Source organism: Sorex araneus, chromosome X (assembly GCF_027595985.1).
Source record: "Sorex araneus isolate mSorAra2 chromosome X, mSorAra2.pri, whole genome shotgun sequence".
Lineage (NCBI taxonomy): Eukaryota > Metazoa > Chordata > Mammalia > Eulipotyphla > Soricidae > Sorex > Sorex araneus.
In genome coordinates, this window is record NC_073313.1 from 159802112 (window position 1) to 159828445 (window position 26334).

General features: G+C 63.8%; 1 protein-coding gene across 3 annotated transcripts in view; it reads left to right on the forward strand.

Annotated features, from left to right (window-relative positions):
• Window positions 1-720: 720 nt before the first annotated feature.
• The window catches only part of PBX1 (PBX homeobox 1), a 139594-nt gene continuing 113980 nt past the window's right edge, over window positions 721-26334 (forward strand). The window contains exons 1-2 of one of the 3 annotated variants that reach the window (XM_004613738.2): window positions 721-1657; window positions 4952-5025. In XM_004613738.2, coding sequence (XP_004613795.1) covers window positions 1467-1657; window positions 4952-5025 — 265 coding nt within the window. In that variant the 5' untranslated portion in view covers window positions 721-1466. Of the gene's footprint in view, window positions 1658-4782; window positions 4822-4951; window positions 5026-26334 lie in introns of those variants that run through there. The other 2 variants (XM_004613739.3, XM_055122262.1) reach the window with 2 other exon arrangements.

Here is a 26334-nt window from a genome sequence, read left to right on the forward strand (position 1 = left end):
GCGCGCGCGCACACACACACACACACACACACACACACACACAGTTGCAGTCCAGGTCTTGCTGTGAACTCATGCAGTCTCAAGTCTGCGCTGGCATTTGCCGGGTCGTGCAGACCCTTGCTAATGCATGCTATCAGTCGCCCTGTTGTGTCGCTGGGCCCCCCAGGCCTGGGGGGTGTCTGGGGGGGGCTTGGCTGGGTTCCCTCAGAGAGGGGGGCAGAGAGCTCCTAATGGGGGGGTCTAGCTCCGCTGGGGCCCGGACCCACTCGTGAGCCTTTGCAGTCCCGGGGCGAGAGCTCTGGATTCGCCCCTGCGGAGCCCGGGCCCACTTAGGGGCCCTGGGCCAAGCGGCAGCCCCCCTCTTCCCCAAGCTCAGAGACCGGCGCTCGGGCCCCTTTAAGGCGCCGACTCGGAGGCCCCGCCTCTCGCCGCTGATGGACAGCCCGCCGGGCGGGGCGGAGCTCCGGGAGGCCGGGGGCGGGGCCGGGCGCCGAGCGGCGGCCGGGGGCGTGTCCGTGCGTGTCCCGGATGGCCAATGGGAGGCGGCGGGGCGGGGCGTGCGCGCCCGAGGCTCCGCCCCCGGCCGCGGCTCCGGCGCCCCTCCCCCTCCTCCCCTCCCTCCTTCTCCTCCTCCTCCTCCTCCTCCCCCCGCACCTCGGGCTCCTCCCGCTCCTGCTACAGCTCGGCGCCCTCCTCCCCCTCCTCCTCCTCGTCCCCCTCCCCCGCTTCTCCGTGCTCCACTCCCTCCTCCCCCGCGCCGGCTGCGCCTTCTCCGGCGCGCGGGGCCCTAGTCCGGAGCTAAACAAAAGCCGGAGGCGGCCGGAGTTGGGGGCGCGGCGCGCGGCCTCCCTCCCCGCCGCAGCCCTGCCCGCGGGGGCGGGGGCAAAGTTTGCCCCGCCGCACCCCAGCCCTGCGCCCCGCGCGTCCGCGCGCCGGAGCCGGGACCCGGGAGCTCTCGGGGCGGGGGGGGGGAAGGAGAGAGAATCCTTAAAAAAAAAAAAAAAGGAAAAAAAAATCCAGCAAGCCAGACCGGCGCCCCGCACCCCTCCCCGCGCGGCGAGCCGCAGAAGAAGCTGGTTTTATTTTTCTGGCTTTTCTTCTTCTTCTTCTTCTTCTTCTTCTTCTTCTTCTTCTTCTTCTTCTTCTTATTCTTATTCTTCTTCTTCTTCTTCTTCTTCTCTTTTTTTGCCAAGAAGGGGGGAATCCACAGCCGGCCCCGCCGCCCCTGCGCCCCCTCCCCGCCCCCTCCCCGACCTCCCCCCGCCTCCAAAGAGGCCACGGGATTTTTTTTTTCACCTCTTTTGGTCTTTTTTTTTTTTCTCCCCTTCTCGCCCTCTCCCCCCCCCTCGGCCTGTTTATCCTGCGAGGGTCGGAGGCAGCCGGGAAGGCGCCGCCGGCGGGTCTGCAGCCCCGCGTCCAGCCCCTGCGCCGCCAGCAGCCCCGGGGCCCGCCGGGCGTTCCTGGAGATGGACGAGCAGCCCAGGCTGATGCATGCCCACGCCGGGGTGGGCATGGCCGGACACCCGGGCCTGAGCCAGCACTTGCCGGACGGGGCCGGGGGCGCGGAGGGGGAGGGCGGGAGGAAGCAGGACATCGGGGACATCCTCCAGCAGATCATGACCATCACGGACCAGAGTTTGGACGAGGCGCAGGCCAGGTGAGGGGCGCGCGCGGGCAGAGCGGGGGGCCCGGCGCGGACAATGGGCCGCCGCGCTCGGGGGGCCGCCGCGGGGGCGCACGGGGGGGACCCCCCGGCCCGGGGAAGCCCCACGATCCGGGCCCGCAAGTTGCAGGGCGGAGGCGGCCGGGCCGTTGTCCCGAGTGTGCGCGCCCGGGGCGCGGGGCGCGGGGCGCATTGTGCGCGCGCCTGTGTGTGCGCCGGGCGCGGGGTCCCCCCGAGCGGGCGCCCCCGGAGTCGCCCCTGCACAATGGTCAAGTTTGCGGCCGCCCTCCGGGCCCGGGCGAGGGCAGGGGCTGGGGGGAGCCCCCAACGTTTCCAAACGAGCCGTCCCGACCGCGGCTGGCGGCGCCTCCAAGTTGATCCTTGCCCGGGTCCACAGACTTGGAGGATTTTTTTTCCTCCTTTTTTTTTTTTTCTTGCCTCCCACAAGAAGTGTGGCCTCTTCCCCTTCTTTCTCATTCCCTCTTATTTCACTTTCTTATTTTTAATTTGCAAAGCCAGGTTGCCAACCACCCAGAAAATATTTTGCATTGGCTTGTTTTGTTGTTGTTGTTGTTGTATTTTTTTTTTCCAAAAAGGCGAATGGGAAGAAAGGGCTGGGGTGATTTTTGCACGCAAGCAAATTTGTTAGTTTTCAAAAGACTTTAAATTTATTGTGTCTTCCTGTGAGGGTGCTCGTGGCATAAGAGCCTTTAAAAAGAGGGTGTGTGTGTGTGTGTGTGTGTGTGTGTGTGTGTGTGTGTTGTGGGGCTTTACAAAAAATAGAATGCGTTCAGGATCGGTGTAGGACAGAGCTGGAGAGAAGTGAGTGGAGTGTGTGAGTGCGTGTGTGTATTTTGCATGCTCGAGATAATACAGCGCCAGGTTGCTACCCAACTTCATGCACTTGCAGCCATCTCTGCACTGTAGGATTTGTACAGTTCGTGCTCTTCAAAAATAAAGCAGGTTCCACCACAGCGGCGAGGCGCTAGTTTCCAGGCCCCTCTCCCGAGGAAGGATTTTTAAAAAATTCTAATAGCCACACTCGTGTGTAACTTTACCACCCCGAGCTTTGTTCAATTTCAGACGTTGGTCGGGGATTTCAGACATATATCCAGCATTCCCAAGACCTCCAAGTGCTAGCAGGCCCATCGCTGTGTCTGAGGGAAGTAGGAATTTGAATTCGGGGGAGATTGAGCAGCTGGTAAAAAGCATGGACGTTAGCAATCACTTATTTTAGCACCAAGCACATGCACGAAACTCAAAAGTGCTGAGGTTTACGGAGGCTTGAAAACTTGGAAATATTCAGAGGCAGCAGCTGTTTTTTTGTTTTTTTTTGGGGGGGGGGGAATTTTTTTTGTTATTTTTTTTTTAAATCGGGGAAACTTCCTAAATTAAATTAATCAGTCGCATGTTGGAACGTTCTTAGCTCGAGAGAAGCAAAACGGGAGCTCTCTGCTGTTGAGAGCCCTTTTTGAATTGGGACAGATTTCTCCGTTTCATTGTTCCTGCAAAATATACGGGCCAAGGAAGCGTTAGACTGGGCTCAGCCCAAGTTTGCAAAGTGGGAACGGTCCCTGGGCCTGGCTCCCAGCATGGCTCAACTCCACTCCTTTTTTTGTGAGACCCCAGTGCACCCCAGGCTGCCAGCTGCCCCGCTCGCTCGGAGTGGCCTGGATTCGGGGCTCAGACAGGATTTTGGAAAAGGGACGTTTGCTTTTCTAATTCTCTAGAGCTCAGTGACCGAGGAACTCCCGGGTTTCTGAGCGCCGAGCAGGGCTTTTGCTTTGTTTTGCTGAAGCGTCTCGGCCTATCCAGAAACGCAGAATTCAGGGAAAACTCTTTTCCGAGGCCTCCGCTGGACCCTGGGAACCAGCCGGGCCTTCTCCTACCCCCCACTTTCTTCTCTGTCCGGGCCAGGAGAACTAAATGGCTACATGGGGACCTTTTGGGTGAAACAATGTAAACTCTGCTTAGCAAATTGTCTGTCCTGGGGCCCTGGTTGCACTTTCCTCTCCTGCTTTAATTGTAGACAAAGTAACACCTTTTACCATCTCAGAAACAATGTATTTGCTTCTTTTGATACAGTACTTCTTACCAGAACATGGAGAGAATCAGCCGATTGCTTTTCTGTTCTTCACCAGGCTGTCTGCTTTCTTCCTTCCGTCTTTTCTTCCTCTTTCTTCCTTTCTTCCTCTCTCTTCCTTTCTCTCCCTTTCTTTCTCTCTCTCCCTTTCTTCCTCTCTTCCTTCCTTTCTCTTTTCTTCTTTTTCTCTTTTACTTTCAAAGGGGACTAAAAAAAGGGGATTGCGTGTATCTTGAGTGGGGGAAGCGTGTTTCCCATTTATCTTTCTGCATTAATTGTAGTTAGTAAACAGAATTCCCTTAATAGCTGATACGATCAGCATTTTATTTCCCAAACAAAATCAGCCTGCTAAATGTTTTCCCGTGGTAAAAATCGAGCGAGAGGCATTGTTTTCCTGCCCTGGTGCTGGGGCTATAGGCACACGCCAGGACCAGGTAAATCACAGGGCTAAAAGGCAGAATCGTATTTATTTTTCCCCATTGGGTGCAAGGTCCTAATTGTAAATAATTGAATTTCAACACCTGCAAATAAGCGATATGTACGCGCACGAGGCTAAATGGGAACAGAGAAATGAATTTATTCCCCATATGGGTCCGCGTGCCCCCCGGCAACGTATTTCCATACTCTTTAACTGGGGGACTGAAATTTTATAAATTGACAGTTCCACTCAGAAGACCTTTCAAGCATCTTGTGTTTATGAGAAGACGGGGGCATCTGCGGAATGAATTTGAACACATGGAGGAATTAAATTTGAAAAAAAAAAAAAACACGGAAACCCAGGCCAGGCGCGGACAACGGGGTTACGTGGATTAGACAAAAGTGTTAGTCCAGGGCTTATTGTTTTAAGGGTTCCACTTGGGTTTTAACGCTTTATGTGGAGAGAGAGAGAGAGAGAGAGAGAGAGGGAGAGAGAGCGGGAGAGACCGGCTCTGGCTAATGGGCATAATTTAGGTTACTTCTGTTCTGTAGTTAAATCCCTTCTCTCTTCCTCCCAATTAACATTATTTCCTTTCTATGGCGGGACGCTGTGTACGAAGCCATAAAACAATTGAAGCATGCCGCAGAATTATGCTTGGTATATAATTTTGGCTAAATGTTCAGATTTCCGTCCCCTCCCCCCCCCACCCCCCCACCCCCCTCGCCGCGTTATCAGCAGTTGTCTTTGGAAGGCCCACCTAAGCTATTATGTTCTTTCTTCCTTGCAGAAAACACGCTTTGAACTGCCACCGAATGAAACCCGCCTTATTCAACGTGCTGTGTGAAATCAAAGAGAAAACAGGTAGGTAAGAGAGTGCGGCCTCTCGTCTCCGTGGCCGTTTCTCTCCTTCGCTGGCGGCCGCGGAGCCATTATTTCAATATTAAAATCTCAGAGCACAAGGGCGTGCCCTGGAGATGGGTCACCTGGGCCAGGGGGCAGCAGAACTCCCCCCCCCCACGTCTCACGGTGGGGGGGGCGCTAAGCCAGCCGCTCCCCTTTCTCCAAGCTCTGGCCCCAGGCTTTTGGCTTTGGGGGGCTGGGGCTGGAACATGCGTCGGAAGGGAGATGTATGGAATAATGTGACTTGTGACTTGGTGTGTGCGTGCGTGTGTGTTGGGTTGGGGGCTGGGGGGGGGCATAGGAAGGCAAAGTCGGTTTCCTGAAGGAAGGTATTGCAGATTCCAAATCGGATTGTGTTTTATTTATATACGAACTCGGACGTGGCGCCGGGGAAGGGGACAGACAGCCCTGCAAGTTTCCTTTCCTTTTTATTTTTCAGTTTGCCCCACCGATTACATGGCAAGCTTCTTCCTTGTCACACACCCGTGCCAGCTGCCAGGTTCTCCGGGTTAAACCACCGGATGGCAGGCGGGCTGGGACAGCCTCAGCTGGGCAGTGTGTGTGTGTGGGGTTCCAGGTGTTCAGATCACCCCTCCTCCCCCCTCGCATGCCAGCACACAGCCGGCTGGCTGCCCCCTCGCTGGCCCCCCTTGCATGGTCCCCACGCTGGTGCAGGTCCCAGGGGGCTGTTTACAGTTTTAAAGCGACAATTAAAAAATCGCCACCATCCACCAGGAATGTTTTCTTCGAACCCTGGGCTTCCCCAGGGCCTTCACTTCTGAGTGAGCGGGTGGCCGGCTCCCGAACTTGTGTGCATGCATGTGTGCGTGTGTGTGCATGCGTGTGCATGTGTGTGTGTGTGCATGCCCATGTGGGCTTAAACAAAAATGCCAGGCTGTTTAAGCCCAGAACCACCCTGAACCGTGTCACATGGGGACCCCATGAAGGGCTACCCCCCTCCTTGGTTCTCACCGGCCGGCAGGCTTAAGAGCCCCTTGCAAAGCCTGCCACGGACTTATTTATTTATTTTGCCACGATGAGGAGCGAAAGAGTCAATAATTCATATCTAAACCATAGAAGCAAGGGCATGACATGAATGAAAGTGACAATAAATATGATTGCATGCCCGGTTGATATACATTGATAGTTACACATAAAGAGGGGGAAAAAAATAAAATAAAGCCCCGCACACCCCAGGTGCCGGGGTGGGTGGGGGTCTGCTGGCCGGGCGGCGGGTGCAGACGGTCACTCTTCTCTCGGAGGGCCACGAGTCTCTTGAAAAGGCAAATAAATCGTTTCAAGATGTGACCGCTGCGCGCATGTGTAATTACGTGGGTCTCCTGAAACGCAGGTGAGGCCAGGCCAACGCTTCTTTGTTGGATATTAAGTGTTGAGGGTGGGCTTCTGTTCAGGGTGCCGGGGAGCGGCCGTGCTGACCCCTCACTCCCTCTCTGCGGCCAAGCTACTAATTGCATTGTTTTAGCGGTGAGACACCTTTCGGGAGATTTATGGATTCTGCATCAAGAAACGCTTTGCAGTTGGTCGTACTTTATAGTTGCTCTGTATGTGTGTGTGTGTGTGTGTGTGTGTGTGTGTGTGTGTGTGTTTTCGTGTGTTTTCTATTAGCTCCGAGCAGGAAACCCAAATGTTTATATATGGAGAGGGAGAGAGATTGTTCTCCCCTTCCCTCTCTTTTTTTTCCCTGCTTCGTCTCCGATGCTTGCTTGGAATACCGGCTTCGTCGAAATCCTCCTCTCCCTTCCCGAGGAACCTGGCGGTGTGAAGAGTCGGGGTGGGAGGGCACGTAGGGCCGAGCCGAGACTCTGCTCAGAGACTCACGCCCTGCGAGGCTCGCGTGGCGTGACACCCTTGGGGGTCTGTCAACATCCATCCCAACCTCTTATTGCCGCCTGGCGAGGCCAGAGCCGGGGGTCAGCGGTGGTCACTCCCGGTGTGTGGGTCCAAGAGTTTGCCCTTCTCCATGCTGGTGGCACCCGGGAACAGCTCAGGGGGGGCTGGAGGGAACACGTGGGGCGGTCCCACCCCGAAGGTGTCTGGTTGTGTTGTGGTCGGGGGAGGCCTTCCCATGTGGAAATCTTTCTGTCGTCTCATGGCACCCAGTGCCCGGAGAACCGCCCCACGTGTAAGGGAAGGTGGCACGAAGGTGACACGTGCCATCAGCCAAGGGATCCCATTCAGATAGACGACAGGGCATCACGCCTCGCATGTGGCAGGCCTCGCTGTGTGTATGTGTGTATGTGCACGTGTGCATGTGTGTGTGTGTGTGTGTGTGTGTGTGTGTGTGTGTGTGTGTGTGTGTGCAGAGTTTGCTGTACAAGAGCTGCCAGGGATGAAAGTAAAAGAACGTGGTGCTTCCGAGCCTGAGGAGGTCGGCTGAGTGTCCAAACTCTTCTAGAACGTGGCGTTGACCGTGGCCGGTCTGAGCGGGAGGACGGAGCCCCTCAGCCTGCCGGGCGCCTTAAGCCGGGCCCGTTTGCTCTGCCTGCAGCTCCGAGCAAGCTGAGGGTCGAAAGTTGGCAGCTGGATTTGGTTTGTTTCTGTCAGGCCTGGTTCCGAGCCAGCGTGAAGGTGGCTGGGAGCTGCCCAGCCGCCTGGTCCTCGGCCTGGGATGTCCCCTCTCAGAGTTGCTCGGACGCGCCCTGTCCAGTGCAAGGCTCTCACTTGTGCATGATGTGTGCGTGTATGTGTTTGTGTGTACGTGTGTGTGCGTGCATGTGTGTGCGTGTGTGTGCACGTGTGTGCGTGCGTGTGCATGTGTGTGTGCATGTGTGTGTATGTGCATGTGTGTGTGCATGAGTGGGGGTTGCTGGCCCGGGCTGCGTGCTGGGGGCATGTGAGGGCAGCTCTGCTCCGGGCTGGGGATGCCGGTTCGAGCGGGCACCCACTCGTGCCTCTGGCTGTGGGGGTCGGGTCTTGATTCTCGCCGGCACCTTCCGACGTGAGCAGGAAGGCAGGAAGGCCGCCCTGCCGAGCCGTCTCCCCGCCCCCCCCCCCCACCTTTGCGACTTCAGGGAAACCGACTCCCAGCGCCCCAAGTAGGCAACAGTGTCTAAATTACAGTTGACTGATGGGTATTTAAGTCAGAAATTACTGTGGGGTTATTGAAGAAAAAAAAAAAAAAACACCAACCCGCCGCGCTCAGCCTCGCGCCCGCCTGCCTCGGAGCGTGGGGAAGTTCTGGGCCGGAGGCCTTGCCTCAGAAACGCCAAGGAAAACAAGGAGAGAAAGCAAGCCGCCCTCGGGACACGCACCCCCTCCCCGCACCCGCCCCTGGCCCCCGGCCCGTCTCCAGGACAGCGAGCACCCCCTGGGTGAGCACCCCACCCCTGGGGCCCCGGGGATGGGGAGCTTGGGGCCTGCCCCTCCTCGGGCTGGGGTGGGGGTCCCCTGCTCTCACTGGGGGCTGGGAGCTGGCGGTGGGGGGGAGTCAAGGGCACCGAGCGTTTCTCCGCGAGCCCCTGACGCCCGCCTGCCCCGTTCCTGACTGCTGGGTTTATTCTGTTTGGGCTGTTTTGTTTTGTTTTATTTTTTTTTTCCCTTTCGCTTCTGCGTCAAAGATCCGACAGTTTTGCCAGCGTGGGGCCCCCCCTCCCGCCACCACCCCCCTGCCCCAAATCGCCGAAGGACGTTTTCTGAGTCACTGGCATGAGACAGGGCCTCTGGGGCGAGCTGTGCGCCCGGGCCCTGCCGAAGGGGCTTGCTGGGGGGGCGCTTTGTGTTCCCGACCCCCCAGGGCTCGCTCTTCCCTGCTCGCCGCCCAGTGCACGGCCCGTCACGGAACTGGAGAGAGTGTGTGTGTGTGTGTGTGTGTGTCATCATGGAACTAGAGAGAGAAAGAGAGAGAGAGAGAAAGTGTGTGTGTGTATGGTCACGAAACTAGAGAGAGAGAGAGAGTGTGTGTATGTGTGTGTGTGTGTGTGTGGTCACAAAACTAGAGAGAGAGAGAGAGAGTGTGTATGTGTGTGTGTGTGTGTGGTCACGAAACTAGAGAGAGAGAGTGAGAGTGTGTGTGTGTGTGTATGATCACGAAACTAGAGAGAGAGAGTGTGTGGTCACGAAACTAGAGAGAGAGAGAGAGAGAGTGTTTGTGTGTGTGTGTGTGTGTGTGTGATCATGGAACTAGAGAGAGAAAGAGAGAGAGAGAGAGTGTCCCGTCACGGAACTACAGAGAGACAGAGAGAGAGAGAGAGAGAGAGAGAGAGAGAGAGAGAGAGAGAGAGAGAGAGAGAGAGTGTGTGTGTGTGTGTGTGTGTGTGTGCGTATGTGTGTGTGTTGGCTGGTGTGGGGGATTGTTTATTTTCCATTTGATTTTCTTCTTTGATCTCCGACTGACTCACTGATGACACTCACTCGTGGATCTCTGCTGCTCCTTGCCTGTGATGGTCAGGGGGGCTGTAATCTTGTCTGGGGGGGCAGGAGAGAGATGCGGCATGTGCCAGGGGAGTTCGGTTAGGGAGGGGTGTGTGTGTGTGTGTGTGTATGTGCATGTGTGTGAGTGTATGCATCCAGGCGGGTGAGTGTGTGTGTGTCTGTGTGTGCACATGGGCGTGTGAATGCTTGCCATGTGTCCATGGCGGGAAGAAAGAACATTCTGGAAGGGACGGGGCGGGCAGTTCTGAGGCTCCTCCGGCTTTGAAGTCCGTGCGGCGGCTTTGGCAGTGCCGCGGGCTGGTCCCTCCGGGGCTGGCGCCTTCCTCCTCGCTGCAGACGCAGAAACTTTTTCCAGCTGATGAGAAAGCCACACGCTGGCAGCCAGCGGGGGCCGGGAGCACGCGCCCGGCCCGGGTGTCCGCCGGAGTCGGGTCGCTTTGCCGTCACACCCCGGGACCCACGTGGGGGCTGGGGGCGGGGACGGAGCCCCGGCCGGCACCTGAGCCGCTGGCGTGGGAGGGGCGGGTGTGCGTGCAGCTGGGCACCCACTGTGCCAGGGAGCCTGGTGCCTGCCAGCCGGGGGGCAGCCGTGCCAGGCCCGGCGTCTGCACGCCCCTTTCCGACGGGCGTGAACTTCTGACGCGTGTTGTTGGCAGCATGGCCGGAGCCCCCCCAGCCCCGGCCCAAAATGGGGCCTGAGTGCCACGGTGGGAACGGGGGGTGGGGGGCAGGGGAGATGGGGTGGGGGGGCGCTTCCCCGGGAGTCACCTCCCCGAGTCGGGGTCCCGGGCGCCCCTCGGCAGTGAGACCGACTCCCCTGTCCCTCTTTGTGTCCACGACCCCAAAAGTTCATGCCAGGCGCCACCCGGCCGGGGTCCCTAAAAGGCGCCCCGGAGAAAAACGGGGACACGGGCCAGAGCAGAGGAAGCCCAGCTCCCCCCACACACACACACTCACACACACGCGCGCGCGCATGCACACCATCCTGCCTGGCCCCCTGGTTGTTGATAAATAAAATAAACGAGGATTAGCGAGCTGTTTGCAAAGTGCTCAGAGCCCCCCGGGCCGGGTAAGTCCAAGATGCTGCGTTTTCTCCCGGACACGGTCCGGCCCCGCGGCCCCGGCCACACCATCAGGCCAGGCAGAAACGGCCACTCAGCGGCCCCTACCCAGACTGGGCCTCTCTCTCTCTCTCTCTCTTTCTGGACAGTTCTGGAAGCTTCTGCCCCGCCCCCCCGTGGGTACCCGAGAAGTCGGCAGAGTGATCTGGGGGTGGGGAGGGGGCAGGAGCAGAGACTCAGGCAGAGGATCAGATGCACAATGTCCCCCGGCACCGAGCTGGACGCCCCGAGCCCGTCTCGCTGACCTCGGTCCAGGATGCTGCATTCGTGCTGGTTTTAGCTGAGTCTCACCTGCCCCTTCCCCAGCAGCTGCCCCCCCGTGCGAGGGGTCCCTGCTGCTGGCCGGCCGAAGCGCGGCTGCATTTTGGAGGCCCTGTACCAGTCCTGGTTCGGGATGGGGCCCCATCAGGCTCGCACTCGGCTCTGGGCCCTTGGGGCTGTGTGACGTGTCCCCGTGGCCAGCCCTCTCTGGGCCGGGTGGGTGAGCCGGGGGGGGGGGGGCCGCGGTGACACACCTCTTTGGAGGCCCGTTGCCGGGATTAAATGAGGCAATCCATGTAAATTACCAGTGCCTGGCATCCGCAGGCAATAACTCGGAGCTTTTGTTAGTTCTGGCTCGGTTTTCTTTGAGGGAAAAGAGGTTCGCAACAGATGGTCCCTAAAGACGGAGCCAGTTCCAGCATTCTGTGATTCGCGCTGAAAAGAGACAAAAAAAAGAAAAAGAAAAAAGGGGGAAAAATTGCTGAATTTAAGATTTGCTTTCTCTCGTTCCTCTCGCCGTGCCCCCGAAGTGAGACTGGGCTGTATCTGGGCCTGGGGCGGGGAGGACGGGCCCCAGACAAAGGCAGCAGCAGCCCGCACAGGACACCCCCCGCCGCCGCCGCCGGGAAGCTGGCCTTGAGACCCCCAGCGTTCCCGCCCCGGGTCCGCCGCGAGCTTAAAGGCAGGCAGACCTGCGCAGCCACCTGGCCTCATCCCTGTCCCCGAGACGGCTCTTGTGTAGGACACGCGTTTCCTGCGGCCACGGCCTCAGGCTCCGGCGGGATATTGCGCGTTCTCAGTTCTTTTATTAAAATCCAGCCCCCGAAAGCTGCGTTTCCTGCCGCATGGAACTTACCCGCCCATCTGGGCTGGAGCGATAGCACAGTGGGTAGGGCGTTTGCCTTGCACGTGGCCGACCCGGGTTCGATTCCCAGCATCCCATAGGGTCCCCTGAGCACCGCGAGGAGTAATTCCTGAGTGCAGAGCCAGGAGGATCCCCTGTGCATCGCTGGGTGGGACCCAAAAAGAAAAAAAAAAAGAAACTTACCCGCCTGAGATGCACAGGGTGGGCTTTTAGCAGACTTACAGTAACTCGAGGTGGGGGTCTTTATCACCACCCCCAGCTCTTCGGTCCCCCGTTTACTCTTCTCCCGCATCTGTGCCAGCCCCTGCCGGGTGTTTCCCCACCCTGGAAGCTCGTGGGGTGTGGAGGGATTCTGACCCACTTCCTCCCACCTGCCACCCGGGTCCCTGCGCCCCGGAGATTCTTCCACGACACGCGTTTTCCACAGCCGCGCTCGGCCCCACAGAAGCCACTAATGTTAGAACATCCGTGAGGCGTGTTCTCTGCTGTACTGTAAACAGCACGGTGTACTTTTGGGGGTCCTCCCGTGGCACTGGGGGCCACAAGGGCACACACACACACACACACACGCGCGCGCGCGCGTACACACACACACACAACATGTGCAGACGCCTTAGAGCCTCCCCCAGCCTGTCGTGTCTTAAGAGCGTCACGCGGCCCCCCTGTGACTCATCTGCTCTATCCCGGGGCTCACCCTGTCCTGTTTGGGTCCCCCTTTTTTCGGAGGGCGTCAGTCCCTGCCTTCTGGGGGGAAATATCTGTGGCTCCGTTTGTCCGGCTTAGAATATCCATGCTCAGGGCATGTGGTGTGAGGCTTCGGGGAGGGAGTAACGAGTCCCGTGGAAGGAAGGGGTCTCTGGGGCTCAGCTCTCGGGGGTCCAGGGAGAAGCGCTTCGGGCCCGGGTTCTGCGGGGCCGAGCCAGCCTGGACTCTGGTCGCAGCTCGTGGGACATCACGGGCAGTCGGATTGGCCCCAAGCCTCAGTTTCCCCCTTGGGTCAGTCAAGGGGGGGTGATGCGGCCAGGCAGGGTCCTGTCACTGAGGGGCTGATTGAGACGCTGAGATTCCTGCGCAGACACACGGCAGAGCGTGGGTCCGGCCCCTCTCGGCCCGTCTCTGTCCAGGCCGGGCGGGCGTGCGTTGGCCGAAACCAGCCCCTTCCCTGGCCTGCACCGCCTGGCCCCCAGTTCCGGGGCGAGGACCCCCGGCCAGGCTGCCAGGGCCGCAGTGGGCCCAATGGACCGTGTAGGAACATTGCGGGTTTGTTCCTTTGGGGCGGCCACACCGGGCGATGCTCAGGGCTTCCTCGGGGCTCTGTGCTCAGGGATCACTCCTGGCGGGGCTCGGGGGACCCCTAGGGGGTGCCGGGGATCAAGCCCAGGTCGGCTGCGTGCAGGGCCAAAGTGCCTTCCCCGCTGCCATCCTGTCGCTCCGGCCCTGCACATCCCGTCTGGAAACTGGGGACCGCAGCCGCTTGTTCCAGTAAGACACTTTGTTGAGACTCCCAAGTGTCCAGACACGTGACAGGCAGGAGAAGCACATCCGCCTCCTTTCCTCCCTGTGGGAGATGCCACCCACCCCGTGGGTGCCTGCAGAGAGACGGGCCCGTGGCCAGAGTTCCGTGAATAGCGTTTCGTGGCCAGCATTCCGTACACAGTGTTCCGTGACCAGCGTCCCGTGGCCACATCCGCCTAGGAGGGCTGCTGGGTGCATGCACTTTCTCTCATTTCCTTTCCTCGGCTCGTGTGTGTTTCGGGCCACCCAGGCAGTGCTCAGGGGTCACTCCTGGCAATGCTCAAGGGACCCAGTCAGGGCCCAGGGGTGGACTGGCTGTGGGTGGGGGGCGGGTGGCTTCCCACGGGTTTCGTTCCCTTTTCTTGGCCTCGTTTCCTGGAGGAAGACACGTGGCCGTGCTCGGTGGGCGTGATAGGGTGGTGTGGGGGGCATCAGGCTGGTTCCTGTTGTGGGGTGGGGGCTCTGGGGTGGGATCCGGACACACTTTTCTCCCCCCCACTCCCCCGTCCTGCCTCTGTGCACAGTTTCCTCAGTCCTCACCAATCTGGAGCCATAGCACAGAGGGTAGGGCGTTTGCCTTGCATGTGGTCGACCCGGGTTCAAGTCCTCTGTCCTTCTTGGAGAGCCTGGCAAGCTACCGAGAGGATCCCGCCCGCACGGCAGAGCCTGGCAAGCTCCCCGTGGCGTATTCGAGATGCCAAACACAGTCGCAACAAGTCTCACCATGGAGACGTGACTGGCGCCCGCTCGAGCAAATCGATGAGCACCGGGACGACAGTGACAGTGCACCAAAATCTGTAACGTTCCTGAAATAGAAAGAGTCGGGGGGCCCCTTTCTGGTTATTTCTGCGCCTGGGTCGTGGACGGGGATTCTGGGGAGGGGGAGCGACTGCCCTGCCCCGAGGCCATCGCCAGCCACCCTCCTGGGAGTGGGTCATTTTGACTGCCTGGTCCGGGCTCCTGGGGGCAGCTGGTGTGGGACCCCCCCGAGTCTCCTGGGGCACTCAGCTCCCCGTGCTCCCCGCCGAGGGCTGGGTCCTGGGACGGACCCCTCAGATCTCTCCATTGTGCGGGCATTCGTGTGCCTTGTGGCCCCGTCTGGACTGGGGGGAGACGAAGCAGCTCCCCCTGCCCACTCTCCCCGCCCCCCCAATCCTGGGCGCCGCGAGCTTTGAGATGTCAAGGTCGGCGGAAGCTTCCGGCAGTCTCTCTCCCCTGTTGGCGCCGCGGCCACTCCGTGATGTTCCGTCCAACGCCCCCAGCCTTGGCTTCTGCCTGGCGACCCAGGTGGACCCCTCAGGCTCTGCGATGGGTTCGGGGAGGGGGGTTGCCCCGGCCGTGCTGGGGATGGAACCGGAGCCAGCTGGGTGCGAGCCGGTGCCCGCTGACACCCCTACTCCACCCCCCCTCCTCATCTGGTGCCCCCGGCCCCTAGACCGCCCCTTATCAGGAGAGCCACCCCCCTGCAGACACCGTGGGGGAGGGGGTCCTGGCTGCAGCCCCCTGGGCGTGAGGAGGCCCCCGTGCCCTTTTCCCGGGGAGCCGTTTGACCCCAGGACCTTAGCACTGACCCATCAGTGGGTCTGCAAGATGCATGGGGCCCTGGTCCGGCCGATTCTTGCATCTCCGCCCCTCTCTCTCATCTCAAGTGGTGTCCTCGAGACCCCTGGGAGACAGAATAAACATCGGGGAGGTCGCCTGCCCCCCCACCCCGCACTGAGGCACAGCACCCCCCCACCCTCCCGGAGGTCTGCTGGGCGGTGGGGCCGGACCCGCCACTGTTTCCCGCACAAGGTGACACTGGTGGGGCCGGAGCCTTAGCACAGCGGGGACGTCGCTCGCTCGAAGTTGGCCGAGCCCACCCAGACACTCAAGATGGGCGGGCCGCCAGCTCCCGGCCTCTCGGCGGGGACAGGGGGGCAGCAGGACCCCAGGACCCCAGGACCCCAGGACCCCAGGCCAGGCAAGCAGGCCCTGAGGAAGGGGACCTCCAGATTCATCCCAGACAGGGAAACTGAGGCCCAGGGTGTCCAGTGACGGTTGTCAGCCTGAGAGAGGCAGCAGAGATGCGGGCTTGGCTCTGCCCATGTGACCTGGGGGGGGCGGGGGGGCGCCAGGGATGTAGTCTGTGTCCGCCTCGGGGACTCGATCCCGGCACCGCGGGGCCGACCCTGGCCAGAAGCTGCCTTGAGGTGACTGTGAGCGGCAGCTCTGGAAGTTGCGGGTTCCCCGGGCGCGTGGGGGGACCGAGGCTCTGAGGTGGGTTTCCCAGAAGCACCTGGGTCTCTCCACGCTGGGATGCCCCTCGGACCCCAGGAGAAGCCCCCGGGCCCCCGCCCGTGTCTGCACCATCATCATGGGAGAAGCCCCCCCCCCCCGTCCCCGCGTCTCTCCGGGCTGGGGTGCAGCTTTCACGCCCAGCGGGCTCAGGCGGGGCCTCGGGGACATTCTCGGGGGTCCGTGCGTGGGTGTCTTGGGGGTCCATGCTGGAGCCCACGCGGGGTCAAGTCTGGCCCGTGCACCCCCACCAGGCCCTGCCGTCCCTCCCCCGCTCCCCTTTCCTCTCCCGAGATGGGGGGCACCCCGGGAATGGCCTGGTGGGAAGATGGGCGCGAGGGGGGTGGCCCAGGGGTGCGCCCCTCCCCCGGGGCTACAGCACTGCCGAGGAAAGTTCCAGAAGCGCCGAGGCACCTGGGCCTGGGCCCACACTGCAGGGGACACCCAGGCTCGGGGACGGAGCCCTCGGGCCAGCAGCAGGGGTGGGAAGGGACGACTCGGGCAGAGAGGCCGGCGGGGGCCTGGGATGCTCCCGTGCCCGCCCTCGGGAGGGGGAGACAGTTCCTGGCCCGCCCGGGGCTCCCGGATGCTCCCGGCCGGCCGCTGGCCCAGTCCTGGCCGCCAGAGCGAGATGGAAGATGGGGCAGGGCAGATTCCTCCAGACTCCGAGCTGGGGAGCTGGTCAGGGGCCTGCGAGGTGGGGGGAGGGGCTCCTGTGCCCCTCTGAGCTCCGCTTCCAGAACCTTCTTCACCTGCGGCCTTTCTCTACCCCAGCCCGAGCCCCCTGCCCCGCCCCCCAGACTGGGCCGAGCCGAGCACTTCACGGGACAGCAGGGAGCACGGGGTATGGTGGGGGAGTGGAGGCCCGGCCCCTCCCCCTCCCCCTCCTCCTGGAACATTCCTAGGGAGCCTGTGAGACATCAAGCCGGCTGTCATCCTTGGGGTCACCCCGCGGTCCCTCGAGCCCCTCCCTGAGTCAGGAGGCTTATTCTTCTAGCACTTTCCTTCCCACACAGCGCGGGGGCCGGGGGCTCTGTGGGCTGGAAGGGGCCGCCGAGGGCTTCCGGGACCCTTCCTGAGCTCGGTGCCCGTGTCCCCCGCGAGAGGGGCCTTGCTCAGGGCGGGCTGGATTTTCTCCGCGTTTCCTGCCGTGGCCCTCGCAGACTCCTGGGGTCCTGGGGTCCCCCTGTTCCCGCCGTGAGGCCGGGAGTTGGTGGTCCTTCCCACTTTGAGTGTCTGGGTGGGCGCGGCCAGCTGCGAGCGACGTCCCCGCTGCACTAAGGTTCCGGCCCCACCCGTGTCACCTTGTACGGGAAACGGCGGCGGGTTTGCCCCCCCCCCCCCAGCAGCCGTCCGGGAGGGTTGGGGGGTGCTGTGCCTCGGTGCAGGGGGGAGGGGGGCGGGCGACCTCTGTGGGTGTCTTCTTTGGATAAGAAGCGTTTGTGGGGGCCGGAGCGAGAGCACAGTGGGGAGGGCGCTGGCCTGGCATGCGGCCGACCCGGGTTCGATTCCCGGCATCCCATGGGGCCCCCTGAGCACTGCCAGGAGTGATCCCTGAGTGCAGAGCCGGGAGTCAGCCCTGAGCATCGCCGGGTGGGACCCAAAAAAGCAAAAAAAATGAAAGAAGAAAAAGAAAGTTTGTGGGTGTTCATTCATTCATTCATTCCCTCCTTCATTGATTCCCTCCTGCGTTTTATCCCTCCTTCCCTCGCTGACCCGGTCCTGCCCGGGGGTTCCGGGTGGGCCGTTGAGGCTGCTTCTCTCTCATCCGCCCCACGGACAGGTCAGCCCAGTGCCAGGCTCTGCGACCTCAGGCCCCCTGGGAGCATCAGAGGGGGCCGGGCGGGCAGGCGCGTGTGGGGACCGAGGCAGAGGGTCGCCTCCAGGAGGGTCCTGGGCCCCGGCTCTCCTGACTGGCCGTGGGTCTCCCTGAACGCTGTGGGCCAGGCACGCCCGGGGCTGTGTGTGCCGGGTTCGAGGCCCACCCAGCCGACCTGTGGGACTCCCAGGCCCTGGCTCCAGCCCTGCCTGCTGGGCCTCGGGGGCTGCGCTCGGTCCAGGTGGAAGGTGGCCACCGCCGTGGGCCTGGAGGAGCATGGACGCCCCCGAGAGTCACCCACGTGCCGCCCCTGCCCGGGAACGCCGGCTCGGAGCCCCCCCAGAGCAGCCCGGGGGCAGCTGTCCTGTGCGGGCACCTGTCCGTCTGTCCGTCTATCCCTCTCCAACCTACGCGTGGGGGCCCTGGGGGTCTTACCCAGGCCTCGTCCCGCTGCTGAGGGGCAGGCCAAGAGGGGGGCTGGCGGGAATGAGCCCTCCACCCCGTTTCTCAGGCCGGACCCCCGAGTTTGGGGGCTGAGGACAGACGCCCAAAGGCTGCGGGTCGGACGGAGCTGAGCCTCGGCCCTACCGGCCTCTCATTGGGCCCAGGACAGGGGGGGACGAGCAAAGGGTAAGACCTTTGCTCTTACCCTTGTGAGAGAGGCGCATGTGTGGCCGCGGCAGCTGGACGTCCACGGGGCTTAGGAGGAGGAGGGGGTCGTGGCGTGAGGACAGACAGACAGACAGAGGCAGACAGAGGCCCAGCCCTGGCCTGACCTGGCCGTGGCCACCCCCTGGCCTGGTTTCAGGACCCCAGAGCAGGCCCAGGAGCGTCCCCAAGGACAGGTCCCCGGGGTTGGGGGGCGGGCGGCATGTGTGTGTGTGTGGGGGGGGGGGGGTGGGGGGTGAGGTGCTTCTCCTGCCTTTATTAGGAGCTGCGGAGCCGCGGGCTGGACGCAGCAGGGGTGAGGCAGCCCTTGGCAGGACGCCCGCCGCCGTGCTGAGACCCAGCCGGGCCCGCGCCTCCCTCGAGCCCCCCGCCCCACCCCCCTGCTTCCCGCCCGACCCTCCCCCGCGCCCCGTCCTGTCAGTTCAGGAGAATCTCCCTTCCTCCCTGCAGCGGACTGCTCCTACCCCCCCACCCCTACCCCAGAGTTCATCCAGAGTTCGCGTCCGGCTCCTGGACTCCTCACCCTTTGTCCTCCCTGGTGGCTCAGTGACAGACAGGAATCAAATGCCCTGGGGGGGGACAGGATCGCCCGCCCCCAGCCGCCCCCTCCCAGCCCCCCTGTTTCCCCTCCCCAGGCTCAGGGGACCCCCGCCCCCCTGAACATCACTCGTTTGCAGCCCCTCTACACCTCAGCATCTGGTTTTCTGTCCCGGGAAGAGTCTGGGCTGCCTGTGGAGGGGTCTCCTGGGCAGGCCGGGGGTCTTCCGGGCCCCATGGGGGGGCTGTCTCGAGAGCCCACCCCTCCCCTCCTCAGGTGAGAGGCGGGGCAGCTGGCAGTGTGGCCCACTCCAGCCCTCCCAGCCCGCTGACCCCGTCCACTGTCACCCCTGGGAAAGGCCTCCCCAGGGTCTAGCCGGGACCCTCCTGAGTGGGGCGGGCTGAAGAAGGCCCCGGGGCCGGGCCTGTGTGCGGGAAAGAGGCATGTAGGACTCCCGCTGTTGGCTCACCTGGGCCCCTGACCTCACCTGACCCCACGCCCTCTCTGGGGCCCCCATGGCCGCACCTGCCCCTCCGCCGTCTCGCTGGTGGCACCCCTGCTCTCTGAGTGTCGGGGGGCTCTGGGCGGCCCCCTGCCCACCTGCCCCCGACACCCCCTGGTCCCCCGCCTGCTGTCGAGTGGCTGTGTGTGTTGCAGGGGAACGAGAAGGGCTCCTGCATCCCTGCAGCCGACACCCCCGATCCGTCCGTCCCGTCCGTCCATCCACCCGTCTGTCTGCCCGTGCCCGCCCACCCGGGCTGGCGCCCCCGCCCCCCCCCCCGTCTCCTTCCCACCAGGCTCCTGCGGGGCCAGGCCGTGCCCACCTGCCTGCCCCGAGATGGGGGGGTTCCCGGGTCTCCTGGGCCCCAGGGACGTGCCGTGACGGGGTCGGGGTGGCGGGGCGAGGCCGCGGGCCCCCGGTTAGGGCAGAGCCGGGCCGCCGAGAGGGGGGCAAGGCCGGCTCCTGGCCCGTCTAGACTCGGCCGTCCCCCGTGGCACTGCTGGCACGCTGACAGGTATAATTGATGAGTTATTCTGAGAATGCGGGCGGGAGAGAATGCAGCCACTGTCTCCAGCCGGCGAAGGGGCCGGGGGCCGGGGGAGGGGGCCCGGGTCTCGGTTCGGCCAGAGGTGCTGAGGCCGTGGGAGTGTTTAGGTTTCACCCCGGGGTGGGTGGGGGGGGGTGGCGTTGAGCCCTGCCGGCCTGCAGATGACACAACCAGGCTGTGTCCATGCACCTGGCTGGCCGGAGCGTGGTGTCCGCGGCTGGTCACTTCCGGTGCCGCGAACTGCGGAAATTCAGGGGGAGTCGAGGGACCCGGGGTCCCCGATTCCTGTTTGCTCTGGAAGCAGCTTCTGAGCATCTCAGGGGGGGTCTTGGGAATGGGGCGGGGGGCTCCCCGGTTCCTCAGTGAGACGCTGGGGGTCCCGGCAGCTCAGGTCTCCCCATCTCCAGCCTACCCGGGTCACCGCAGCGGCAGCTTCGTCCCGGGGCAGGTCCCCCGGCTGCCTGGACTCCTGGGGTGGGGGGTCAGCGTCTGGACCCTCCCTCAGCACAGGGGACACAGAGGCCGGGCCTGGCAGGACCCGCCGGGCCCAGGGAGAGCACTCGCCTGCCCACCGGGCCCGAGCAGGGCAAGGCCGAGTGGAATTTCCCAGGAGGAGACAGGCCTGGCACGGGCCCAGGTTCTTGTTCAACAGGGTTAGGGGGGCCGCAGGGACAGGGAAGGGGGACGGCGCTGCCCTGGGCACTGCGGCCATCCCTGCCACCACAGCGAGTGCCCCGAGCTCCGTCCGGGGTCACACACGCCTGAGCACGCGGCCGGGAGTCAGCCCCGGGCCAAGCCCTAAAAACAGGCAACTCGGAGGACGCAGCCTCGCGGCCGGAATCCGGAGGGGCTTCACCCAGGCTCTCGCGAGAGCCGCCAGCCCTGCCTGCGGCATCTTGGGGCCCCGGGTCACCCCTGGCTGACCAGGCAGGCGGGGGCTCTGGGAGGGCCCGGGGGCGGGGCGCTGGGAGGGTCGGGGGCGGGGCGCTGGGAGGGCCCGGGGGCGGGGCGCTGGGGAGCCCCCCGGACCGGCAGGGGGAACTCGGGGCTGGAACCAGGCCCGCTGTGGGCAGCCCGAGCCCTGCCCCAGCCCGGGAGGACCCGGCCCGTGCCTTGACCCCAACCTTACATGCTCCGGCTCATCCCGCCCAAGAGGGGTGTCGGGGGCCGCCAGATGGTGCCCGCGTGTCTCCCGCTGTCTCTGCAGGCAGCGAGGCGCAGGGCCCTGCCGCAGGAAGGAAGCTCCCGGGCCCCTCCGGGCTTGGGGCGCTGGCAGGGCCCAGCAGCTGGGGAGGGCCGAGCTGCTGGACAGACTGCCCGGCCCGGGGCTGTCTGGGGCTGTGGGGACGCTCCCCGCAGACCCCGAAGTGCTCCTCCTGAAGTGCTCCCTCATGGTGCTCCGTGGCCTCGAGGCTGGGGAAAGACTGCTGAGCTCCGCTGCCCAGGGGAACGTGCCCAGCGGTGGGGCGGTGGGGGCTGCCCGGCCTTCTCTGCCTTTCCTGCGCCTCTGGGGGCGGCTGGGAGCGCGCCGTGCCTGGGCCTGCTGCTGTCCTCTCCGCTGCGCCTAGGCTGAGCAAGCAGGGCTTGGCCTCCAGGTGGGCGTGGCCTTGTATGGGCGTGGTATCCGGCAGCGGGATCCCTGGGGGCGTGATCAGGGCGTGGCTTTCCCAGAGGGCGTGATCTAGATGGGGCGGGGCCGCCCAGGGGTGGGGGGGAGTGTGTGTGTGTGGTGTGTATGCTTGTCTGACAGGCCCTTGGACTTAAGGGGGCATGTGCCCTGAGTTCTGCGCATTGTGTGTGTGTGTCTGTGTGTGTCTGTGTCTTCATGTGTCTCTATGTGTATGTGTCTATGTCTCTGTGTGTGTCTGCGTGTGTGTGTCTGTGTATATGTGTCTGTGTGTATCTGTGTCTGCCTGTGTGTCTGTATGTGTGTCTCTTGTCTGCCTGTGTGTCTGTCTGTCTTTGTGTCTGTGTGTCTCTGTGTGTGTATGTGTGTCTGTGTATGTATCTCTGTGTGTGTCTGTGTCTGTCTGTGTATGTGTGTGTATGTGTGTCTGTGTGTGTGTCTGTGTATGTGTGTGTGTCTGTGTGTCTCTGTGTGAGTGTGTGTGTCTGTGTGTAAGAGAGAGAGATGGGGGAGATCCTCTGTGACCTTTCCAGCTACCTGGGGCGGGGGGCGGGGGGGAGCGTTCCTTGCACCCCCAGCCCTTCACCGCTGCCTTTCTCTTGGGGGCTCCCTGGGCTGCTCTCGGTCCCTGCCCCCCCAGCCCCCGGGCCGTGCCTGCTGGGTTCCCCCCTGGCCTCCCGCTCTGGGCTCTGCCCCCCCCCCCCATTGTTGCTGCCGGCCCTGCGGGCTGGGGGGCTTGGGCCGACACTGCCCCTTCCCACAGCCGGGCAGGCAGGGTGGGCCGGGGCTGCCTGTCTCGCTGCTCTCTGGGAAGGGTTAATAGTTCAAACCCATCATTTTTCTTGTAAACTTTGCAGCGGCGCACAAAAGCTTCCCGGAGGGGGTCCCGCCCTCTGTTTGGGGGAGTGGAACAGGGGTGCGGGCCCCAGGCGGGGGACACGCTCAGGCGGGTGAGTGGGGGCCTCTGAGGGCCGCCCAGAAGCCAGGGGTCCTGGAGCAGGGTGGACGCCGGTGCCTTCCCGTCCCCCTGAGTCTGCTGAGCCTTCTCGGACTTTGTCCCTCTCCCCCCCCCACCCCACCCCCACCCGCCCCGACACCCTCCCCCCTGCCCGCTCTGGCTTTGTTTTTTATCCTGCCCTTTTCTTGAAAAAGCTTCTGGACTCTTTTGAAACCAGCCAACAAAAGTCCAGGCAGGCCCCCGTGTGCAAGTGTGGCTCCGCGCGGGGAGGGGTGGGGGTGGGGGGGTGGGGGGGTGATTCCTGCCCAGCCACCTGGCGCCGCCCCTGCCTGCCCCCTGCAAGGCCAGCCCCTCAGTCTCTCCCCCCAAACATGGGGGCCCTAACGCTGCCACTTGCTGGCCTGGCCCTGAGCACGGAGGGACACTTGCTCGGGCCGGAGGAGGCAGAGATGTGTCGTCCCCGGCGTGGCCAGTGGTTCCTCCACGGGGCCCGCCCGCCGTGTGTCCACTTGGAGCGGGTCAGCGGCTCCTTGGGACTGGGTCACCCCTACCTAGCCTGTTGGAAGCAGCCACTGCCACCGCTCAGGACCCTGTGTCTGTCCCTTGGTGCCCACCGGTCACTCCCCTCGCCCACAGACGCCCGCACGCCCCCCATCCATGGACACTTAGAGCCGCTCGTCCTGTCGCTGAAGGACAGACGCTGTCCCGAGCAGGCGGAGGGGCCCAGGGCACGGGGACCCCGGGGACGGGGCTGCCCCCCCGCCCACCGCTTTCCGGACGACCGAAGTGCCCGTGTTTGTGGGGCAGCGGGGAAGGTGGGTCCCTCCCTGTCACCCGGGTTCAGGAGCGGACTGGGATAAGCGTGTGCCCTTGGAGGCAAAAGTGGCCCGACCAGTTCCTAGGCTCTGTGCTGGGTGAGTCTGACCCAGGCTCGTGGTTTGGGCAGTGCTCCCAGGATGGCCCAGCTGACGCCAGCTGACGCCTGGCTTCTGCAGGCTGGGCCGGCCGCACACCGTCCCTTCAGCCGCAGAAAGGCACGAGGGGCCAGGGTCTTCCTGAGCCCAAGCCAGGACTCCGATCTGATGTTTCCGGGGCAGGGGGCGGGGGGGAGGGGGGATGGCGCTGGCCTCATGGCTCCAGAGGGCTGCTTGGTACCAGCCTTCAGTCATATCTCCGCCCTCCCCCTCCAACACCCCTGCTCCTGCCCTCCCTGCCCTCCCCAAGCCCCCCGGTGGGCAGAAGGGGAAAAAAGGAAGAAATGAACATTGGCTTTGCTCTTGCGCCCACAGGGGCCCCTTCAGGACCCTCGGGCCGCCCCCCCCCCCCCAGTGCCCAGGTGTGCAGAGGGGGGTGGGGTAAGATGTGCTCCTCCTGCTTGCCCGGGTTTGGAGCTGGTCTGTGCTCCCAGAATCCAGTTTCAGCTTCCCTCCCTCCCCCTCCCCCCTCCCCAGCCTCACCCCTCCTCCTCCTCCTCCTCCTCCTCCTCCTCCTGGCCCACCCCAGCCCTGTCAGCTGGGCTCCCCCTCGCAGACCCCAGGGCAAGGGCACCGCGTTGGCTGTGTTTGTCCCCGGCTGAGTTGACTTTATCTGTCGTGGCTGTATTTGCAGGAGGCGGGCCCTGCCGGGGCGCCCAACGACGCAGACACCGGCCGCACCTGGGTTCCCCTCGCCCTGAGTCGGGGTCGAACAGGGCCCCTGAGCACCGCCCAGGGCCAGTGCTGGACAGGAAGGGCCAGGAGCGGCCCCTGCGGCTCCGGGTCCGGCTCCCCCAAGAAACCACAACGTGAAAGCACATGGCTGGGCTGGAGAGACAGTACAGCTCCCCAGACCCCCGCGTGGTGCTCCCTGAGCACCACTGGGGGTGCACCCCGCCCCCAGACCCCGGCAACAAAAGCAGTGAGCTCGCGCTGGAGCTTGAGGGGTTGCGAGGGTAGGAGAGCCCCGTGGGCAGTGACCGTGTGCAGCGGGGCGGCCCCGGGCGCGGGGACACGGGCCTTTGGAAGCACCGGGGCCCGGCCAGGCGTGGCCAGGAGCAACCGGGTGTGGACAGACGCGGTGGAGTTGCCGGTGGGCTTCTCCGAAGTCTCCTGCTTCTCGGGAAAGCCCCCCCACCCCCGCCACCCGCTCAGCACCTTCCGCGGGCATGGGGGTGCTCCCGGGGGGCGGAGCTGGGGGGACCGGGAGGACTTTGGAGCAGAGGAATTCCTGGGGGTGCCAAGAAGGAGCTAAGCCCTATCTTTGGGGGACGCCCCTGCCCCCCTCCCCGCATCCCCAGGGCCCCTCGGCCCCCGCCTCCCAGTGCCGCCCCCAGGGACCAGTTCTGGGGGCTTCCGGCAGGAACCCCTGAGCCAGCGTCTGTCCCCCCCCCCCCCGGGAACAGGGGACAGAGCTGCCCCCCCCCCCCCGCCCCCTGGCTTTGCCAGCCAGTTCCCAGCCCTGGGAGAGACGGGTTCAAAATAGCAGCCCAGCTCTGGATGGGGGGAGGGGGAGGACCCGGAAGTCCAGCCCCCTCGGCCGTGATTGGCGGGAGAGCCCAGAAGTCCAGCCCCCTAGCTCGCCATTGGTGGGCGGGCTGCGAAGCCCGGCCCCTCATCGGCCCTGATTGGCGCGAAGGCCTGGCCGTCTCCCACTCTGGGCGTTGATTGGCCCGCGTCGGTTGCTTTGGAAAGCCCTGGACTCAGGGCTCTGCTCTCAGGATTCCAGGGCCTGAGTGTCCCACCCGGGCTGGGGGACAGCGTTGACCGTGCCCGTGAATGACACACGCCACCGGGCTCCTGAGCGAGGGTCGGGGGCGTCAGTGTTGGGGGCGCTGCGGGGGGGGCGCGCCCGCCCTGCAAAGCAGCAGCCCAGGGTCCCCGGCTGTGGGCTGCACCCAGCCTGCACCCAGGGGGCCCCCCGGGCCCCCGTCCCCTTGGTACTACTTTCTGCAGACCCTTGCTGCACGGCCAGGGCGCCTTGGCGGGGTCTGGGGCTTTGGGGCTGACCCGAGTGGTCATTACTCTGCCCTGTAACAGGGGGGCTCAGGACCCCGGGCAGATGGGGCCACCCGGCCTGGCCCTCGCCCGCCGCCCTGACCGCACACGCAGCCCCGTGCCGGAGAAACGTGCAACCCCTTAGCGGGGTGCAGGGCCTCACGCCGAGCCCAGCCCGACCCCCCTCCTGGATGAGGCCCCCACCCGCCCCGCTCCGGGTCCTGGATTCCTCTCACCGGTGCTGAGAGCCCCTGGGAGCCTCCTGACTCCATTCTTTCCTTTCCATTTTTCCCCCCCTCTTTTTGGGTTCCACCTGGGGTTCCTCCTGGCTCTGCACTCAGGGATCACTCCGGGTGGTGCTTGGGAATCGAACCCGGGTCGGCCGCGTGCGAGAGGCGAACGCCTTTCCCCACTGTGCCATCGCTCAGCTCCCTTGCTCCGTTCTTACCCGCTCTGCCCTCCCGGGGCCCCCCGGGGGCGAGGCCGAGGGGGAGGAAGGCCGTGGGGGGGGGGCAAGGGGGAGGCTGGCCCGGCCTCTCTCCGGCAAGTCTCAGGAATGCTCCCGGCACTGAGGGGCGACGCTGCTGAAATCAGAACCAGTTGCGGTGGCCGCGGTCCCAGGCCTGTCTAGGGGCTCCCCGAGGGCACCCCCACCCCCAACGCAAGGCCAGCACGCCGCCCGCCCCGCCCGATCCTGGGGGCTGCTGGGCGCCCCGACCCTGCCCGCACCCCCGAAAAAGCCCTGAGCAAGGCTGGGGCTCCCGGGAGGGGGCTGGGGGGGCTTTTGTCCTGCGGGGTGGGCTGGCCCAGCCCCTTGGTCTGGGAAGCTTGGGAGAGTTTTATTGCTGGGTCTGTGTAACCGCCCGGAAAGTGGGGGTGACTCCTAAAGCCCCCCCAGTCCGTGTTCTCTCTGTCTTCTCAGCCTCCTGTGTGGATTTGCGTAGTCCCCCCCACACACACACCCCCTCTCGGGGTCGCTAGGGTCCCTCAGAGCCTCAGGCACCTGGGCTGTTGGCCCAGAACCTGGCGCTCTGCGTGGAATCATCTAGAATCTTCTAGAACCATCCAGAATCTCCCAGACTCTTCCTGGAGGGTTTGGCCAGGAGCCTTGGGGAAGGGGAGGCCGGCAAGTGCCAGGAGAGGGACCCTCCTCGTGCTGGGGGTCCCAGCAGGTGCTTAGTAACAGAGTGGGGTGGGGGGTGGCCTG